General features: G+C 36.0%; 1 protein-coding gene across 5 annotated transcripts in view; it reads left to right on the top strand.

Annotated features, from left to right (window-relative positions):
* Positions 1–18,890, top strand: part of LOC101897349 (alpha-1,6-mannosyl-glycoprotein 2-beta-N-acetylglucosaminyltransferase) — a 99,833-nt gene extending 80,943 nt beyond the window's left edge. For 3 of the 5 annotated variants that reach the window (XM_059129623.1, XM_059129622.1, XM_059129624.1), the window contains exons 12-13: positions 18,241–18,455; positions 18,520–18,884. In XM_059129623.1, the coding sequence (XP_058985606.1) occupies positions 18,241–18,455; positions 18,520–18,742 (438 nt within the window). In that variant the 3' untranslated portion in view covers positions 18,743–18,884. Of the gene's footprint in view, positions 1–18,240; positions 18,456–18,519 lie in introns of all 5 variants that reach the window. The other 2 variants (XM_059129625.1, XM_059129626.1) reach the window with 2 other exon arrangements.
* Positions 18,891–23,107: the final 4,217 nt, after the last annotated feature.

Genomic DNA, 23,107 nt, shown 5'->3' with positions numbered 1-23,107 from the left:
CTGTCCATCTGTCCGTATGTCCATGTTAATTTTTGTAATCACTCTACAGTTTGCAATTATGGCCCGATCCTCGCGAAATTGAAAATTGAGGTGGTGCTATGGTCAGAATAGTACCCCATTGTTTTTGGAGATGATTGCACAATATTTATTTAGGAGTTGAAATGGACCAAAAACAGAAAAATTGCATGAGTTTGCAGTTGGAAAATTACATGGAGTTAGAGATTAGGACTGGGCAGAAGCTTACCTTCGGACAATATTTAGCGGCCATCTGATAATGTGTAGCGGGTAAAATAGACCCTAACTTTTATGTAAGGAACTAAGAAAATGTCCACTGCGAATATTTTTAAACCCAGCCATATCACAAATACATTAAAAGGTCACTTCTGACCACTAAAGTGATGCAAATAGCCAAGAAATCGGATATATAGCAAAACAGGTACAATATATATGCAAAAGAATAGATCTTATTTATTCTGCTTAGAAGTCGGGCCGATTTTCACAATTCACACGGATAAAATTTTGGAAATTCGCGGACAAATGTAGCAATAAAAAAATTAACATATTTTGTTCTATTTTTTAAATTTTTGTCATATTTTTTTATCGCATGCGATTTTTCAATTTGACTTCCAATTTTGAATTGTAATTTTTTTAAAATTTTACACTTCGCAACACTACGTTTTAAGGGTATTATATGCATATCGCAATTACAGTCCGATCCTCACGACATTTTGTATGGCAGTAGGGTTAGGGTCAGAATTAAAGCCTATTGTTGTTAAGATGTACATTTAGGGGTTCAAATGGACTAATAAATAAAAAATGTTCTAATTTTGTAGTCGCTTTTTAGACCACAATTGAAAACTGATCGACACGGAATTTCGCATCAGAAGAGAGTTAAGGACAGGGGCATTATTTTTCACATTATTTCAAAAACGAAATCTTCCAAAATGGATTTGAACATAAGGGAACATCGAACCATTTGTAGTGTTGTAGGGTATCACATTGTCGGCCCCGCACGACTATAGCCTTTGCTCACTTGTTTGAAAATATAATTAAAAACTACGATTAAACGGAATCGTTGCAAGTCAAAATATTTCACATATTTATTTGTAATAAAATTCTAATCTGAACCCTAAAAGAAGTCATATATATTAGCAATGAAAAATCTTCCACAAAGCACCATTTTAAAAGCAAGACGTCAAAGAGAACAAGTAAAAAAGCAGCTAAGTTCGGCAGGACCGAACTTTTAATACCCTCCTCTATTTGGAAGGAACTTGAAAATTTTCAAAAAAAAAACTTGAAGGTGTGGACCTGCTTACGAAATTTTGTCATAGACTGTAGTACCCATTACGAACTTCAAATACCAAATTTTAAACAAATCCGGTGAATAATGTCACTAAAATCATCAAAATACCGTATAACGGCATGTACCGTCATATGGGGGATATAAGAAAATGTGAACCTACATACGATTTTTTTGTCATAGTCTGTAGTACCCATTACGAACTTTAAATACGAAATTCGAAATAATTCCCGTAAATAATGTCGCTAAAATCATAAAAATATCGAATATCGGGAGGTACCTGCATACAAAATTTTTAGCCATAGGTTGTAGTGCTCATTAGGATCTTCCAGTACGAAATATGAAACGATTCCGGTGAATAATGTTGCTGAAATCATTAAAATACCGAATATCGGGAGGTACCGTTACGAAGACTTGGACAAGCATACAAAATGTTTTGTCATAGGCTGTAGTCCCCATTACGAACTTTAAGTAATTCCGGTAAATAATATCGCTAAAATCATCAAAAGAAAACGTGGACCTGGTAAACTATGCATGTATGCAAAATTTTAGCATTCGTTCGAAAGATTACAACAGACACACGGACATCGCTAAATCGACATCGATTTTTATGCTGATCCAGAATATATATACTTTATAGGGTCTATTATAAATATTTCGAGAAGTTACAAAAGGAATGACAAAGTTAATATACCCTCCATGAAATATTGGAGGGTATATATTATATATTGCCCTCCGTAGTATTTTTGGAATTGAAAATAGGTCATATAGGTCCGCCAGATTTAAGGTCTTTTGACAGTCTTAGCAACTTATGTACAAAGTTTAGTTTACAGTTTGTGTTCAAATGACCCCCACATTTTTTAGCAGAATTATTCAAATTCGGAAATAGGAGTTCAGATACAGAAGAGCTTCTTCGTATAGCCCCCAAAATTCTGTATTTTGAGGATTTTAACTAAATTTGGAATCCGTAATGTTCACCATCCTCGCTGGCTAAAAGTTGATTGCAGAGATCCTCACATTTAACTATTACACCTGATATTCGGATATTTTAAAATTTTAGCGACATTCAACGATTTCTTTTAACATTATGCGAGTTTCTTCCAATTATTGTTAAATTGTTTAAACTCATTTATTTTGACTGATATCACACAACAAACGTGGAATCAAGGGAGATATATATGGGAGCTATAACTTAGTCGAAATCGATCAGGAGAAATATTGGTAGAATTATTTTGGAACTGTATCTGATACCTTGTACATTGTCATGGAGTGTATATTACGGCTGTGGGGGCCTTAAATATGAAATCGGATGAAACATATATAAGAGAGCTATAGACGCTAAATCAGACAAAGATACATATGGGAGATATATTTCGATTCCTTAACATTTTGCAATAGTATTTCTAGGCTGAAGCGGACATCGCATACCGTATACCATTGTTATGGGGTGCATACTACAGTTGTGTAGGACTTAAATGTTGAATCAGATGATAATAATAATCCCCATTACAATTATGTGAAATATGACTGTTTTTTCGGTCATAATCCCATAATGGAATGGGGGTTTTCCAAAAAAAAAATGGACCAGAATCCCTAGAAAATGACTGACATAATCTCCATTGTGAGGTACCTATGTATGTTTAAGCTGACCACTGCAATGTAATCGGCCCTATTACGGCTGTCGTCGCAAAATGAAGCCGAGGCGCCAATAACGATATTAGGCTTGTCATTTTTTGTCGATAGCGATGAATGATTGCTATTATCATTGTCGATACAACAGCCGACATGAAGTAGTTTTTAGAGAATATCTGTTGCCGTAAAAAATTGTGGCGACATTGTATTTTTTAGTCGACGTTCATATTTTAACCATTTTTTGACTTTTGACTTTTGACCATGAAAATAACAACAACAAAACATTTCCGACACTGGTCTACTAAGATCCTAGCGCTTACACAAATTGTAGCATTTTACAAAGGTAAGAGTGTCAGCTATAATTTGGCATCAGTTTTGTGGAACCCCACATTTTTGTGGATAGGTATTTTCATAAGCGATACCTATATTGTATATATTGGGTAAGTAGATCCGGGTCTTGAACCCGGACTTTCGGGTCAGAAATCTGGGGTCCCTGGTCCGTCCTCAAAAAAAAAATGTTTCCCGGAACAGGGTAAAAATACCTAGCACCAGAAAAAATTAAAGAGTTTTTACTAAACTAGAGTTAAACCGGCCAATTTAATTTCAGACCCAATCAGAGCTAATGACCGGCGCAACTTTGGCGAAATTTCTTTTAGCACATGCTGAAAACACTTCTTGTTAATTTTGAAGTAATTTAAAAACCTAAAAGAAAACATTAAGTACATATTTTAATAAGAATATGTTCTTACTTGGTGTCAGGCAATGTAAATATATGTAAATATAATAATAAATCTACTTCAATTCGTTCGGAAGCTAGAGTGATTTCCACAGATGTACGGACATTGCTAAATCGACATAGCGACTATGCTGATCAAGAATATATATACTTTGTGGGGTCTAAAATGTATATTTCGAGGTGTTACAAACGGAATGACAAACTTAATATATCCTCCATATTATGGTGGATGGTATATGAAATAATTCCGGCAAAAATATCGCTAAAATCATCAGAACATCGAATAGTGGGAGGGACCATATGAAAACCTGGACCTACATGGCCCATTTACCGGCCTACTGGCAAAATACACATGTGTGTCAAATTTTAGCCTTCGTGGACCTAATGCAATGAGCACATATAGCGTAAGAAACACAAATTCCGAATAATACTAAATGTCTAAAGATCAAAAGGATGGTTCTTTGAAAAAATTTATCAAAAATCTGAATATCGATTATGGAAAAATATCCAATTTTAATTTCAGCACTAAATCGACGAAATGTTATCAAAAAGCTTTGTTCTCTCAAAATAATTCGACGTTTGGTGGCATAGACATACTAAAAACAAAATTTAAAATAAACTTTCAAAAACTACTTTTTCTCCACAAAAAAAAAACAGGTTCGAACCGTGCTACTGTATGGCGTTCCCATTGTCTCACTATACATGGAGGGTCTCGAACGCTTATGTTTGGCCCAAATCTCAAATATGTTGCTCAAGAAATTCAGTTACAACGAAATACATAATCGACGTGTCGCCTTGGGTATAACATGCATCCAGTGTACCCCAGTGCAGCTGGAATTATTGCGACGGGCTGGTGCTATGCCAATAACATCGCGTCGTTGTGGCATGATAACCCGGCGTGAAGCAGAACGGCTATGTAAAAGTTTCATTGGCGACAACAGTCCACCACGCCTGCCGAAGGATTTTGCATTTGCCGTCTATCACAAATGTTCGTGGGGATGTAGGGGTCTGTTCATGCCCATTCGATATAATTCGTCGAGGGCTAAATGTATAAAATGTCAATATTGTAATATATTTTTTACACCGAATAAATTCATATTTCATTCACATCGTGATGGAAATGAGGGTGATGGTGCGCAAGTAGGACAGGCGAAATATGTCCAGCCTGTGGCGGCAAATTTTAATTCATGGCGAAGACATCTTTTGCTGGCCGGTAATCCATCCCGCGAACTTGCCCATGTATGGGAAGATGTTAAGGCTTTGTTTAATGGCGGAATACGGAAGCGTATGACTTCGACGCAATATGTTTTTAAAAAAGATACACCAAGCTCAACCATAACCAGGACTTGTAATGGAGATGGAGAACAAGAAAAGGTTCCAGAGACAACTAATAAAACAATGAAATCTTCTTATCATTTGGCTGATTCACCAAATCAATCCACTTCACACAATGTGACAGCTGGATTAATGTTGCCGTTTTGGAAATCCTGCTCAGAAGATAATATAGCCGATAAGAAATCGAGTGATACCTATCGGTCTACAACTCAGAATACAGATGGCGTAGCTGGAAATGAAGGTCACTTTTGCGGATTTCGCAACTACTCATCTCTGATGACCAACTATATGTATCACCTGGATTCCAATAATTTATTTTGGAAAAATCCAACCACCCTCTTGGCGAATAGCCAAATTATTAACAATTTTTATATACAAAATAATCATGTTGCTGGATTGGAACTAGCCACCCCCAGAACTGAAAGAAAGTCACTTTTGAAGAGCCCACCACAGGAGACTTCAGTTTCATTGTCGGCCTTTAAGCCTGGTGATTATTCCTTGTCACCTCCCTTACCGCAAATACAAATAAAGGATAATATTAAAATGTCAACAATTACCGATAACAACATTTGGAAGATCTCTTCAGAAAGCTATAAAAGTGAAGCCCATTCTGAGGTCGCAACTTCGGTAGGAAGCATTTTGAAATTTACTGGGAATCTTAAACCACATGAAGATATTTTGGATGTAGAAAGTTTCGATAGTTCCCCGACATATTCTCCCTATAAATATGGACTTCATTCTTCGGTCTTTGGCAAAAATATACCATCCGAGGATAGCAACAGTAATGACGTATTTATCAACGTGGTGGATGATCAAAATGAAGATTAAAAATTCTTGAGGAGAGAGAAATCGTCAAGAAAAACATAAACCATATCAACAATTTATCGGAAAAAAATAAATGAATTTGTTCTACCAACCGCTTGAGTAAAATAAGATTCTAAAAAAAAAACACAAATTTAAAAAAGCTCCAAATATTCGTAGAGAATGCCTTCCCATGGAGTTCTTATTTGCGTTATAATACATCATCTAATTCACCAGTTACATTTTGGAATACAATGAAAATAAAACAAGTAAGAAAACTATAAATTCGGCCGATCCGAACTTTTAACATCCTCCACCATTGGGCAAAGAAAACATTTTTATATATAAGTATCTGAATTTAAATGTGTTTCACTTTAAACTAAAACTAACAGGAAGATCATTTGGATAATGCTGTTACACATTCCAAAAAAACCATAAAGTGGGTTAGACTTGTATATGGCGGCCATATCAGAACGGGAACCTCTATAGACAATTTTATACTTCAAGGATTGTCATCTACCAAATCTTTTAAAATACCAAATTTGAAACAATATCGTGGGTAATTGTGAATATCGGTGGGTATCGTCTTATATGCGTTATAGGAAAACGTGGACCTAAAACTTCAATGTTCTGCCACCGGAGCTAGACCGCATTATGAACTACAAATACCAATTTTTACACAGATCCGTAAGAAAATTTGGAAAAAATCATCAAAATACCGAATATCGGGAATATAGGGGGGCTATACCAAATCCTAGACCTATACATACTATGTGCCGCCACAGGAGCTACAACCCATTACGAACTGCAAATACAAAATTTTAGACAAATCCGTGAAAAAATGTGGCAAAAATGATCAAAATACCGAATATCGGGAGATACCGTTATATGGGGGCTATACCAAAACGTGGACTTATGCAAACAATGTTTCGCCGCACGAACTAGGATCCATTACGAACTACAAATACCAAATTTTAGACAAATCCGTGAAAAAATGTGGCAAAAATCGTCAAAATACCGAATATCGAGAAGTACCATTATAGGGGGGCTATACCAAAGCCTGGACCTATACATACAATGTTTCGCCACACGAACTAGGACCCATTACGAACTACAAATACCAATTTTTACAAAAATCCGTAGGAAAATGTGGCAAAAATTTATTCTGATTCCACGGTTTTATAGCAGCCCACACCATCACCATGGCCGGCACTTGAGTTCTGATGGCCAACCGAAAGTGCACATTTTCAGCTGACCTCTTTGGCACTGGAATGTTTTCTCATCGGAGAAAACCAAATTCGGCAGTTCACCACCTTCGGCCAAGCGAAGCAACTCTTTAGCTCTTTCTGTTGCGGTGTAAGTTCTTGAACTCTTTGGAATTTTAATGGCTTTACCCAGAGCTCATTTTTCAATATTTGCCGAACAGAATATTGCGATATGTTTAGCTCAGGAGCCATTTTTCGGACACTGCGACGCGGGTTTGGATCAAGTCGATTCTTTACTTTTTAAACCATTTCTGCTGATGTTGCTGTTTTTTTTCGTCTACTTCCTTGACGTCGGGCTACGCTACCAGTATCGTGGTAACGGGCGATGGTACGAGACACAAAAGATTTCTTCGCATTTAAATGCTGGAGAGCTCTAACGATAGCCACTTGTGGTTTCCTAGCCAAATATAAAGAAATCACGCTTGAATTCTATCACGAATAACTTATTTCTGGAAAATCCTCACCAAAATGCTTAGTACGCTTGTAAACAATATAAAGACCTGTCACTGGAATAATTTTAACAGCTGTCGGACGAGTGGCTTCGAAATGATAGGAGTCTGAAGTTGGTTATTGTTTTTTCATCTCCCCCTGTACACCTAAAATGATTGGATTAGGAGGAATGTTAATCCAAAATTAATATAAACAAATAAGAAAGGAGTTAAGTTCGACCAGACTGAAGTTTTAATACCCTCCATCAAATTGTCAGAAACAAATTCCTCCAAACAATACCACTCAAAGGAAAACCACTATATGGAATCTATACGAAGATGTGGACCAACATACGCAATTTTTTGCCATAAACTGTAGTACCCATTACGAACATAAAATAGGAATTTTTTAAACAATTCCGGTAACAGACCAAAAACATAAAAATACCGAATATAGGGGGTTACCATTATATAGAGGCTTTACAAAAACGTAGACCTATATAGACAATTCTCTTCCAGGGGGTAAAGTACTCAGAAAGAACTCCTTGAGTTTTTAGACAATTCCATTGAAAATTGTGGCTAAAATCATTAAAACACTAAATATCGCGAGGTATATACACTAAATATCGGGAGGGGATATACGCTGTAGTGGACCTATATAGAATATATATACTTTATTAGGTCTAAAATTATTATTTCGATAAGTTACAAACGGAATGACAAACTCCTCCATACTATGCATGGTGAAGGGTAAAAAAATATTTTGAGCTCTTTTAAAGAAACAAGACCTTCCGAAATTATTCTGTAGACAGAAGACCTTTTGAAGCTCTTTAATAAACGGAAGTTCTTCTGAGACTTTTCTATAGGCGGGAGACCTTATGGGGTTCGGGAGTCCTTCTAGAACACTTCTTTAGACAGAAGAATTTTTGCAGAATTTTTACGGACCTTAAAGATTTTCTATAGAACGATATAGTACTTCGCTAGACAAAAGACCTTAAGAGCCGTTGCTGAAACTGTCCCATAGGTAGAAGACCCTTTTATGGACAGAAGATCTTATAGACAGAAGATTTTCTGAAGCTCTTTTATAAACCGAATAGCTTTTGAAGTACTTTGTTTGACGAAAGACCTTCAGAAGCTTTTCTGAAACTTTCCCATAGGCAGAAGACCTTTTAAAGCCCTTTTATGGACAGAAGACCTTGTGAAACTCTTCTATAGCGGGAATACCCTTATAGACAGAAGATTTTCTGAAGACTCTTTGAAGCTCCCATATAGACAGAAGATTTTCTGAAGCTTTTCTATAAACCGAATAGCTTTTGAAGTACTTCGTTTGACGAAAGACCTTCAGAAGCTTTTCTGAAACTTTCCCATAGGTAGAAGACCTTCTAAAGCCATTTTATGGACAGAAGATCTTGTGAAACTCTTCTGTAGCCGGAAAACCCTTATAGACAGAAGATTTTCTGAAGACTCTTTGAAGCTCCCTTATAGACAGAAAATTTTCTGAAGCTCTTTTATAAACCGGATAGCTTTTGAAGTACTTCGTTTGACGAAAGACCTTCAGAAGCTTTTCTGAAACTTTCCCATATATAGAAGACCTTCTAAAGCCCTTTTATGGACAGAAGATCTTGTGAAACTCTTCTATAGCGGGAATACCCTTATAGACAGAAGATTTTCTGAAGACTCTTTGAAGCTCCCTTACAGACAGAAGATTTTCTGAAGCTCTTTTATAAACCGAATAGCTTTTGAAGTACTTCGTTTGACGAAAGACCTTCAGAAGCTTTTCTGAAACTTTCCCATATATAGAAGACCTTCTAAAGCTCTTTTATGGACAGAAGATCTTGTGAAACTCTTCTATAGCGGGAATATCCTTATAGACAGAAGATTTTCTGAAAACTCTTTGAAGTTCCCATATAGACAGAAGATTTTCTGAAGCCCTTTTATAAACCGGATAGCTTTTGAAGTACTTCGTTTGACGAAAGACCTTCAGAAGCGTTTCTGAAACTTTCCCATATATAGAAGACCTTCTAAAGCTCCTTTATAGACAGAAGATCTAGTGAAACTCTTCTATAGCCTGAAGACTCTTTGAAGCTTCTTTATAGACAGAATATTTTCTGAAGCTCTTCTATAACCCGAATAGCTTTTGAAGTTCTTCTTTAGACAGAAGACCTTTTACGGACCAAAGTCCTCCCATAAGCCTTTTATATAACAAAACCAGTAAAAAAAAGTCTTAAAGTCGGGCGGGACCGACTTTATGATACCCTACACCACTTTGCTAATTTAGTAGAGCTCCGCATAACAATTTAAAGTTTTTATGGGAGAATTCAATCATACACGCTACGAATATAATTATAATTTAAATTTCAAAGGACTCAATATGCCGAAGCATTTGTATCTTTTAAATTCGGACTTGTATTGGCCATTTGGTGCACAATTAATTTGAAATCAGATAAAGATATATATGGGAGCTATATCCAAATCTGAACCGATCTCGATAAAATTTGGCAAAGATATTTCTGAGCTGTATTTGATACATTTCCCTGAATATCGTTGTTACGGAGTGCATATTACGGCTGTGGGTAACAAATACTAGAAATCGGATGAACAATATATATGGGAGCTATATCTGAACCGATCTTCACCAAATTTGGCATACTTGCTTCTAGACACAATTCGGTCGTATGTGCCAAATTCCATCCCATTTGGGCAAATATTAGACGTTTGGTGCACAATAAAAGGTAAATCGGACGAAGTTATATATGGGAGCTATATCCAAATCTGAACCGATTTCGATAAAATTTAGCAATGGTATTTCTGAGCAGCATTTGATATATTTCCCCAAATATTGTTGTTACAGAGTGCATATTACGGCTGCGGAGGACAAAAATAACAAATCGGATGAACAATATATATGGGAGCTATAGCTATATCTGTACCGATTTTGATCAAATTTGGCATACTTATTTTCAGACCTAATTTGGTAGCAAAATGTCATACTATTCGGGCTGATATTACACGTTTGGTGCACAATAAAAGGCACATCGGACGAAGATATATATGGGAGCTATATCTTAATTTTTACCAATTATCTCCAATTTCAATAGGGTTCGTCCTTGAGCCAAACAAATGTTGTTTGGAAAATTTCATCTCAATGGGATAATAAATGCGACCTGCATTTTGTTCAGAAGAATACATGGACAGACGAACGGACGGACGGACAGACGGACTGACATGCATAAATCAACTCAGAAAGTGATTCTATGCAGATCATCAAAAGGAACTATGGGTCTATCTCGTTTCCTTTTGCCTGTTACAAACAAATGCACAAAGACATAATACCCTGACCACCTTGTGGTGTAGGATATAATGATATTCTTTTAAAGGAAAGCTTAATATAACATGTTTCCATTTCCTTAATCATTTACTGTTAACATTTTCCCACTCACACATACACACATATTCGAGTAGTTAACTAATGGCCATAAATGACATTTGCATGAATTGTTCTCATCAATCACAATTGCACTGCTATCAGGACCATTTAATCAATCAAAAATAACGAAAAAAAGAAAAACAACAAGTAAAAAAGAAGCTAAATTCGGCTGGGCCGAACTTTTAATACCCTCCACCATATCGAAGGAAATTGAAAAATTTCAAAAAAAAACAGATCCGAAAACTACCACTTAAATTTAAACCGTTTTATGGGGACTACAGTTTTGTCCATATTCGACGGACCCATCTGGCAACGCCATAACTTTTGACAGAGATGTCACATCACTTAATGACATACCGCGTTTGAAGCGTCAGTCCAAGCAGATTTTTACCATGAACCAATACACGCCACGCGAGCGCTCTGAAATAGTTGAAATTTACAAGAAGTCAATTGTGAAAACTCAACGTGCTTTTAAAACATTAAAAAATGTGAGAAGTGCGCCTTCTAAGAACACCATTAAGCGTTTATACGAAAAATTTTCGACTGGTAAGGCTCTTTCTAATCCGAAGAGGCCATATAAAAGTCGACCGAGGCGATCGGCCGAGAATATCGCTGCCGTACGAGCCAGTGTTGAGAGGTCCCCAAGAACATCCCACAAACGCCGTTCTCAGCAGTTGGACATGGCTCGGTCCACTTTACAACGGATTATTCGCATTGATTTGCATTTGTTCCCGTACAAAATTCAATTGACGCAAAGAATGTTGCCTGCGGACAAGCCTCGTCGATTGGAATGGACCCAAAGAGTCATGGGTCCGTCGAATATGGGACCTGTATACGACATTTTTTGTCATAGGCTCTTGTGCCCATTACGAACTTCAAATACGAAATTTGTTACAATTACGGCTAATGTCGCAAAAACCATGAAAATACGGATTATCGGGAGGTACCGAAGACGTGGACCTGCACAGACAATTTTCTGTCATAGATTGTAGTACCCATTAGTAGGAAATTTGAAACATTTCCGGTGAATAATGTTGCTGAAATCATCAAAATACCGAATATCGGAAAGTATCATTATATGGGGGCTATACGAAGACATGGACCTGCATACAAAAATTTTTGTCATAGGCTGTAGTACCCATTACGAACTTCAAATACGAAATTTTAAATAATTCCGGTGAATTATGTCGCAAAAATTGTCAAAATACCCAATATCGGGAGGTACCGTTATATGGGGGCTATACGAGGATCTGGACCTGCATACAAAAATTTTGGTCATAGGCTGTACCCATCACGAACTTCAAATACCAAAATTGTTACAATTACGGTGAATTATGTCGCTAAAATCGTCAAAATACCGAATATCGGAAGGTACTGTTGTATGGGGGCTATACGATGGAGTGAACCTGCACAGACAATTTTCTGTCTTAGGATGTAGTACCCATCAGGATCTTCCAGTACGAAATTTGAAACGATTCCGGTGAATAATGTTGTTGAAATTATCAAAATACCGAATATCTGGAGGTACTGTTATATGGTGCTGTACAAAGACTTGGACCTGCATACAAGTACCCATTACGAACTTCAAATACGAAATTTTAAATAATTCCGACTAATAATACCGTATATCGGGAAGTACCGTTATATGGAAGCTATACGAAAACGTGGACCGACATGGCCCATTTACGAACTTAACCTGTCTACTGGTAAACTATGCATGTATGCAATCTCAATTCGTTCGAAAGATAGCGTGATTACAACAGATAGACAGACAGACAGACGAACATCGCTAGATCGTCTTAGAATTTTACGCTGACCCAGAATATATATACTTTGTAGGGTCCGACATGAGTATTTCGAGGAGTTACAAACGGAATGACAAAGTTAATATACCCTGCATAGAATGGTGGAGGGTTTAAAAACATTGTAAATATCAACACAACAACAACAGTAGCAGTAGCATTCGTAGTAATATGTCAGTCAGCCACACAGATATTCATTCATTCATCCAATTCAACCCAGCCACTCATTCATCATTCCGGACATTTAATGTATCAAAGTAGTGTTGTTTGATACGAAAAATTGTTTCGTAAATTATTTTTATTTCATTTTTATCAATCGCATAATTAAATTATTATTCGTTATTCCTGCTGTTGTTGTTTGCCTGTGTATAGGTGCATTTCGAGCTATGCGTTGCGGTATTGTGAATGTGAATTTTTTTGGAAACAGTAATTTTTCTAGATTTGAATTAAATGATTGTATTCGAAGGGTTTGATTGTAATATTTGAATGGTAATTGTGATGAATGACCGTTTTCAGTGTTACGTCTATTTTCCCCTCGGAGAATTCTTGTTTCGATTATATATTTTTAAGCATGTTCCCTAGTATTAAAGAATATATTTTATTTAAAACTGATTTCTTTTTTTGAGAATGAAAATGTTTTGATAAATAATATTTTGTTATGAATTTTTTAATATTTCGCCCCCCTCCTTCAAAATTGATGACCTTTTGCTGCCACACACACACACACACACTCTTACACTTCTCTTCTCGAACACACAACACAACAGATAACACATCGTACATCGAAACGTGCCAAAACACCAATTTTTAATACGGATAAATTTCGTGAGGTATTTATATATGAAATCATCGTACGTCTCCGCCCAGTCCCAAGTCCACAACCCCTCTACCAGAGACAAAACGCACTAGCCTTACAAAAAAAAAAAAAAAAAAAAAAAAAAAAACAAAGAGCAAAATAGTTGCAAAAACAGAACAACGATTAATTGCAATACATTAGTTGAGAACAATAAAACCTTTAGCCTTAAAGGTCACGTTAAAAAATTAGTTTAGTAGTTAGATAATTTATCTTGAATTATTAATTCTAGAAAAGAAAATAACAAAAGAAATGAAATTATTTGTGCTATAAACAAAATTTATTAGATTTATTTGATTTAGAAACGGATTTGGTCCAAGGAGACCTAGGGTCCAAAACCGTTATTTCAACTAGGCACGTTTTGACTGTATCAAATGATATATATCCTCTCTAGCCATTTGGCTGAGGGTCTCAAAAACAATATTTTAGATAGAAAAGTAGGGTAGGGGTTGTTCAACCTCAATGGGTTAATAATCGGCATGAACTGAAACTAGGTTCAACAAAGGCTCAGGAATTGAAATGGGCTCATCTTTTGTAATAGGCTGAACTTAGTTCACCACTAGCTCAACGATAGAAAATGTGTATCTTTGGTTCACCTATTGAAATAGGTTCACCCAAGGGCTCACCTATTGAAATAGGTTCACCCAAGGGCTCAGTTATTGAAATAGGTTCACCCAAGGGCTCAGTTATTGAAATAGGTTCACCCAAGGGCTCAGTTATTGAAATAGGTTCACCCAAGGGCTCACCTATTGAAATAGGTTCAACCAAGGGCTCACCTATTAAAATAGGTTCACCCAAGGGCTCACCTATTGAAATAGGTTCACCCAAGGGCTCAGTTATTGAAATAGGTTCACCCAAGGGCTCACCTATTGAAATAGGTTCAACCAAGCGCTCACCTATTAAAATAGGTTCAACCAAGCGCTCACCTATTAAAATAGGATCACCCAAAGGCTCACCTATTAAAATAGGTTCACCCAAGGGCTCAGCTATTGAAATAGGTTCACCCAAGGGCTCAGCTATTGAAATAGGTTCACCCAAGGGCTCACCTATTGCGATAGGTTCACCCAAGGGCTCACCTATTGCGATAGGATCACTCAAGGGCTCACCTATTGCAATAGGATCACCCAAGGGCTCACCTATTGCGATAGGATCACCCAAGGGCTCACCTATTGCGATAGGTTCACCCAAGGGCTCACCTATTGCGATAGGTTCACCCAAGGGCTCACCAATTGCGATAGGTTCACCCAAGGGCTCACCTATTGCGATAGGTTCACCCAAGGGCTCACCTATTGCGATAGGTTCACCCAAGGGCCCACCTATTGCGATAAGGTCAACCAAGGGCTCACCTATTGCGAAAGGTTCACCCAAGGGCTCACCTATTGCGATAGGTTCACCCAAGGGCTCATCTATTGAAATAGATTCACCCAAGGGCTCACCTATTGCGATAAGGTCAACCAAGGGCTCACCTATTGCGAAAGGTTCACCCAAGGGCTCACCTATTGCGATAGGTTCACCCAAGGGCTCATCTATTGAAATAGATTCACCCAAGGGCTCAACTATTGAAATAGGTTAACCCAAGGGTCCTAAAGTCGGGCGGGGCCGACTTTTTGATACCCTACACCACTTTGCTAATTTAATAGAGCTCCACGTAACAATTAAAAGTTTTTATGGGAGAATTCAATGATTACAATTATTATTTAAAGTTCAAAGGACTAAATATGCCGAAGAATTTGTATCATTTAAATTCGGACTTGTATGGGCCATTTGGTGCAAAATTAATTTGAAATCAGATAAAGATATATATATGGGAGCTATATCCAAATCTGAACCGATCTCGATAAAATTTGGCAAAGATATTTCTGAGCTGTATTTGATATATTTTCCTGAATATCGTTGTTACGCAGTGCATATTACGGCTGTGGGTAACAAATACTAGAAATCGGATGAACAATATATATGGGAGCTATAGCTATATCTGAGCCGATATTCACCAAATTTGGCATGCTAGCTTCTGGACTCAATTCGGTCGCAAGTGTCAAATTTCATACCATATGAGCAAATATTAGACATTTGGTGCACAATCAAAGGTACATCGGACGAAGTCATATATGGGAGCTATATCCAAATCTAAACCGATCTCGATAAAATTTTGCAAAGGAATTTCTGAGCTGCATTTGATATATTTGTCCAAATATTGTTGTTACAGAGTGCATATTACGGCTGCGGAGGACAAAAATAACAAATCGGATGAAACATATATATATGGCAGCTATAGCTATATCTTAACCGATTTCGATCAAATTTGGCACTCTTATTTTCAGGCCTAATTGGTTGCATGTGCAAAATTCCATACGGCTGATATTACACGTTTGGTGCACAATAAAAGGCAAATCGGACGAAGATATATATGGGAGCTATATCTAAATTTTTACCGATTATCTCCAATTTCAATAGGGTTCGTCCTTGGGTCAAACAAATGATTTGTGCAAAATTTCATCTGGATGGAGCAATAAATGCGAACTGTACTTTGTTTACAAAAATACATGGACAGACGGACGGACATACGGACCGACGGACCGACGGACATGCATAAATCGACTCAGAATGTGATTCTATGCAGATCATCAAAAGGAACTTCGATCTCTGTAAGATATCTGGTACCAAATATCATTGTTGTGGAGTGCATATTATGCATGTAAGGGGCCAAATTTGAAGTACTTCCTTCTAGACTGAATTCGGTCGGATGTATCAAAATTCAGGTCATTTGGACTTATATTGGACATTTAGTGCACAATTAACCCGAAATCGGCTGAAGATATATGTATTGGAGCTATATCCAAATCTGAACCGATCCTGATAAAACTTGGCAGAGGTATTTCTGGGCTGTATTTGATATCTAGTACCAAAGATCATTGTTGCAAAGTGCATATTACGCATCTGAGGAACTTTAAACCCCAAATCGAATGAAACATATATATATGAGCTATAGCTACATCTGAACCGATTTTCACCAAATTTGATGTTCCCTCTTCTTGGCTAAATTCGGTTGGATGTGCCAAAATTTAGGCCATTTGGTGCACAATTAACCCGAAATCGGTTGAAGATATAAAATTTGGCTAAGGTATTTTCGATCTCTATGAGATATCTGGAACCAGATATCAATGTTGTGGAGTGTATAATAGCACTTAAAACCCCAAATCGGAAGAAACATATATATATGGGAGCTATAGCAATATCTGAACCGATTTGCACCAAATTTGATGTACTTCCTTCTAGACTAAATTCCGTCGGATGTCCCAAAATATCCGGTGAATAGTGTAAGTAAAATCATCAAAATACCGAATATAGGGAGGTACCTATATATATGGTGGCGGGCTATACGAAGACCTTGATCTGTATAAACAATTTTCTGCCACAGACTGTAGTACTCATTTGGAACTGCGAATACGAAATTTGGAAAAAAAATTCCAGTGAATATTGTACCTAAAATCGTCAAAATACCGAATATCGTGATATACCGTTATATGGAGGCTATACGAGAAAGTGGACCTGCATAGACTATTTTCTGTTACTGGCTGTAGTATGTATTAGGAATATTGTACCTAAAATCGTCAAAATACGGAATGTAGGGAGGTACCGATATATGGGAGCTATACGAGAACCTGGGCCTGCATAGACTATTTCATTTCAAAGACTGTAGTACCCATTAGGAACTTCAAATATGAAACTATTCCGGTGAATAATGTCGCTAAAATTATCAAAATACGGAATATAGGGAGGTGCCCTATGACGGAGGGCATAAAAATCAGCACATTATAAAAGTAGACCTAAAAATAAAAGGCGTTTGAAAGTTTACATGGCAAAGTAACCTAAATAGAAGGGGAACCCCCCCCCCCCCCCCCCTTTCCAGGATTTTAGATTATCAGTTTCTGGCTCCGTTGCATACAAATTTTTTGTTATAGGCTGTAGTACCTATAACGAACTTCAAATACCAAATTTGAAGTGAATTATGTCGCTAAAATCGTCAAAATACCGAATATCGGGAGGTACTGTTGCATGGGGGCTATACGAAGGCGTAAACCTGCACAGGCAATTTTCTGTTAGCCTTTTAGCCTTTTATCTTAATTCGTTCGAAAGCGTGATTACAGCGGACCGACAGACAGACGGAATTGTAAGACGGAGCACTAGATCGTCTTGGAATTTTACTCTGATCCAGAATATATATATATATATATAATTTTTAGGGTCTATTATGAATATTTCCAGGAGTTACAAACGTAATGACAAAGTTAATATACCCTCCATATAATGGTGGAGGGTATAAAAATTGTATCCAAAAATAGTAATTAAATTATTGCATGCACCTACCTACCTACCTACTTTTAAATATTTCTTAATATTAACTTACAATTTTACTATAGTTTGCTAATATTTTTCTATTTAACTTTTAGTTTGAATAACTTATTTAATACTTGTTTTTCTACATTTACTACTAAATTTACCTATATTTATTATTAAATAAAATATTTAAAATAAATTCAATTATGCTAGAACACAGTTGAATACACATAATATATAGAGCTATAGAACTAAAACTATTGCAATAAATTAATTATAAAAAAAAATACATTTTTATTTATTTTATCTAAAACTCCCAAAAGGTGGAGGTGATGCCCTGGATAAGCAGCAAACATAACATGGGATTTGCTTTCAATCGCACCACCTGGACCAGCATACGAAAATGTGGCAAACATTTTTGTTCGTACGACGATTACAACTGGGACTGGTCGCTGCAACATGTGTCCCAGCAGTGTCTGCAACGCAAACTGCATGCCATGATTGTCAAAGGTCCAAGGGTGTTTCACATTGGAGAATGGTACGACGTAAAAAATAAATAAAAATTATATTTAATAATAATATTTAAAATCCATTTTTTCTAGTGGCGTCCATCACAAAAAGAAAAACTGCGAATCAAATCAGGTCATTTCCAAGGTGCAACAGGTTTTGCGCATTGCTCGCAAGTCGGGGCAAATTTTCCCCAAATCTCTAACGCTGACGGTGGCAAGTCTGATTAAAAAAACCAAATTACGCAAAGGCAATGGCGGTTGGGGTGATCACCGGGATCATGATCTATGCATGAATATGACTTTACCAATTAGATGAATTTAACAAAAAAAAAAAAAAAAAAAAAACAAACCAGAAAAACTAAAATAAATTAATTTAAATTCTTTTTTCTACAAAACAAAATATTCAAATATTTCTCAACTCTTAAGTGATAATACTCTAATTTTTTTAGAAAAAAAAAACGGATAATTCAAAAACCAATAAGAAAATGTAGAATATTAAACAAAATTGAAATATTTTTTAAGTGCAAATGGAGAGATTTAAAGCTAAAGAGAGGTTTTGGATAGTATCGTCTCTATAGACGTCCTTTATGGTTGTCTCTATAGACGTCCATTAAGGTCGTCTATATAGACGTCCTTTATGGTCGTCTCTATAGACGTCTTTTAAGGACGTCTCTATAGACGTCCTTTAAGGTCGTCTCTATAGACGTCCTTTATGGTCGTCTCTATAGACGTCCTTTATGGTCGTCTCTATAGACGTCCTTTATGGTCGTCTCTATAGACGTCCTTTATGGTCGTCTCCGTAGACGTCCTTTATGGTCGTCTCTATAGACGTCCTTTAAGGTCGTCTCTATAGACGTCCTTTATGGTCGTCTCTATAGACGTCCTTTATGGTCGTCTTTATAGACGTCCTTTATGGTCGTCTCTATAGACGTCCTTTATGGTCGTCTCTATAGACGTCCTTTATGGTCGTCTCTATAGGCATCCTTTTTGGTCGTCTCTATAGACGTCCTATATGGTCGTCTCTATAGCTGCCTTTATGGTCGTCTCTATAGACGTCCTTTATGGCCGTCTCTATAGCTACCTTTATGGTCTTCTCTATAGACGTCCTTTATGGTCGTCTCTATAGACGTCCTTTAAGGTCGTCTCTATAGACGCCCTTTAAGGTCGTCTCTATAGACGTCCTTTATGGTCGTCTCTATAGAAGTCCTTTAGGGTCGTATCTATAGACGTCCTTAAGGTCGTCTCTATAGACGTCCTTTATGGTCATCTCTATAGACGTCCTTTATGGTCGTCTCTATAGACGTCCTTTATGGTCGTCTCTATAGACGTCCTTTATGGTCGTCTCTATAGACGTCCTTTATGGTCGTCTCTATGAACGTCCTTGATAGTCGTTTCTATAGACGTCCTTTAAGATCGTCTCTATAGACGTCCTCTATGGTCTTTTCTATAGACGTCCTTTATGGTCGTCTCTATAGACGTCCTTTATGGTCGTCTCTATAGACGTCCTTTATGATCGTATCTATAGACGTCCTTAAGGTCGTCACTATAGACGTCCTTTAAGGTCGTCACAATAGACGTCCTTTAAGGTCGTCTCTATAGACGTCCTCTAAGGTCGTCTCTATTGACGTCCTCGATGTCGTCTCTATAGACGTCCTTTAAGGTCGTCTCTATTGACGTCCTCGATGTCGTCTCTATAGACGTCTAGAGAGACGACCTTAAGGACGTCTAGAGAAAGGACCTTAAGAATGTCTACAGAGACTAGAGGATATTCTACATAAGTACCAAAACCTCTATTAGCTTTAAACTTCTCCATTAGCATACATCTCCTCGAATTTTTCTCAATAAACTCGGACACAAATAGTGGTGGTTCGAAGAAGGTCCTATAACATTTCGCATCTCAACTTACAACTGAACAATCTTCGGTTGCATCGAGATTGATGCCCCACGAAGGTCTTCCTTGAAGGAATTCGATTTGAGTCAGAATTTTAGAATTCTCGAAGACTGCGAAATCAGAGCCACAGGAATACAAGTCTCAATGCCACCTTCTCTTAATGCAGGTAAAAGTGGCTTGTCATGCCCTTTCCAACACCTTGCCATATTGGTCAAAGACCCCGAGGAGTGCCTATATTAGTTATCAGCGAAAACTTCTATGTCGATTTAACATCAAGTCAGTGCTTACAATTTCCAAATAAAATTAATTAATCAAATGTAGCACATATGTTTGTAGGAAACTCCGAAATGTTGCTAGTGAGTGAAACTTGCTCGTTTTCAAGCTGGAGCATACCTGCGAGTGAAAAAATAGTTCAAACTCTTTTTATCTATGCCACACGAATAAAGAGCGGCTGTGTTTTGTTCGTTATAGAATAGGAGTAAAATTCGCAGATTTTGTTCTTAGGGAAATCTACTATAGTTTTCGTGGTACCTGTGTTTTATTTGTAAGTAAGGGTATATCCTCAACCCACAGCTGCAAACGAAACAAATAAAAATACATTTAAGAGTAGTGTCGCCAATCTTTGGTTTTTTGGTTTGGCTGGTTTTTTTCTCAAAACGTGATTGAAACTAAGCACTGATGCATAGGCGGAAGAAGGTTTTCGCTACGGTTATAGCTATATCTGAACCAGTTATAGCTATATCTGAACCGATGTGGCTTAAATCCTTCACTTTTTGGTATATAACGAACTACCCTCATTTTTGGAACATATGAGAGAGTTTCAGGACAGTCGATTAGGCTATAAATCAAGTTTTCACATTGTCAGATTTTCAAAAACTTATAAAAAGTTCGATCCAGTCTGATCTATTTTTCAGGTCTGCTCTGACCTTCCGTAAACACTTTAAGTGCACCAAAAATATTAGGAAAATGCCAACTTTTAAGGTAATTTTAGTTGATCTTCTATCGAATTTCTTTACGTACTCCAGCTCCAACTCACAAGGGGATATTCTAACCTTTTTTCCGTTGCGGACAAAAAACGTAAAGTGTCCACATAAAAATTGAAATTCAATTGACAATATTTTTGGTATTCGTTGGCCTAAGCGACTACTTTATTTTCGTTATTAAACGAAAAATTGTTAATTATCGAAATTAAAAGCAATTGAACTATTGATCTTATCAAAAAATTTCGTTAACTTGTTATAGAAATTTTTATTAACTAGATCTTCATTATAAGATCTTCTTCTAGATCTTCATTAATTCCGACTTTTATTCCTTCTCGATGTCGACCTTAACACTTTTAGATATTCGTTTCAACACCAAAGTCGACTTTTCATTTTTTTTTTCTAACCAAAGACCGATTTTGATGTTAGATCTTTTTGAAGTGAAGTACTGCCAAACAGATGGTAAATTTTCACCATAGGCAGGCTAAAGTCGACTTCAAGATTTTTTCAACACAAAAATGTCAATCGAGTTCAAAATAAATCCTATTCCCGATCTATCACTTTATGATATTTCGAGCCAAAGTCGATTTTAGATTTTTTTTTTTTTGAATCATTCTGATTAATGGACAACCCTACTGAATTCGGTACATCTTTTAGTTTTTATTTACGGGGGGAGATCTCGCTCTTTTCTAATACTTCTCTTGGAAGCTATATTCCCATATTTTGCGGGGCAATGTTTTTAGGCAACCTTTTCGTACACCAAATCTAGACAAAGTAAATAAAAAATGCACAATATTTTCAAAAAATTATTTATTTTTTGTAAAAATACCAACTCTAAAATATAATAATAAAAAAATACTCCTGCTCCTCTACTCCATAATAACTTATAAATACACTTATAATGAACTCTTTATATTTAACACAACCTAAAGACAAATGAAAGAAATTCACCACAACATATATTTATTAAAAATAATTGATAATAGTAGAAAATTCTAAAAGGATTACAAAAAAATACAACCAATAAATAATAATCCAAAAATTAAAAGTGGAAAAATATACCAAAAACTTTGCAACAACTGATTTAGATGTTAAGTATTTATTATTGATAATTCTCTATTTTTTAAAACATAACAACAAAAAAACAAAACACATGACGCCAATAAACATAATTTTTTGTAGGTAATTTTTAATATAATTGTTTAAATTAGAGAAAACTAAAATGAATTAATAATAATTATAATAATAAATAAAATACAAATAGTTTAGCGAAAAGTGCTTTCACTTATGTGGGTACTTTAAAAAAAAAGTCAGCTTAGTGGTAGGATTTTTTATTTTTAATTTCTTGTTAAATAAAATTGTTTAATTTCCAAAAAAGAAATTCTTATCGAAATATTTGAATAATATTTTTCACAATTTTGATATACACATTTTTATTTCTTGTTTTATAATTTAATAATCCATAATATCTGTCCTTCCTTTTTACATCACAATTATAACATAATTAATAAATTTATTAATTATGCTATACATTTTCCCATAACACCAAGAACTCCCTCCCCACAACAAAATATGCATGTTAAATAAATATGTAGTAGTAATTTTCATAAATAAATTCAAATTTCTACATTGTTTATTAAAAAAAAAAAATAAAATTATATAAAAATTGTTTATACAGTTGTAATATATTTAATAATTCAAATAAGAAATGTTTAGGTTTTCCTTTTTTTTTTTTTTTGTTAAAATACAGATTAACTTTAATTGTTAAACTATTTTCACATTTTTTCTATTACAATCCAATGAATAGTGT

This window comes from Musca domestica, unplaced genomic scaffold, assembly GCF_030504385.1.
Source record: "Musca domestica strain aabys unplaced genomic scaffold, Musca_domestica.polishedcontigs.V.1.1 63, whole genome shotgun sequence".
NCBI lineage: Eukaryota > Metazoa > Arthropoda > Insecta > Diptera > Muscidae > Musca > Musca domestica.
Note: the sequence above shows the minus strand (reverse complement) of the source record. Positions and strands in the feature narration are given on the sequence as shown.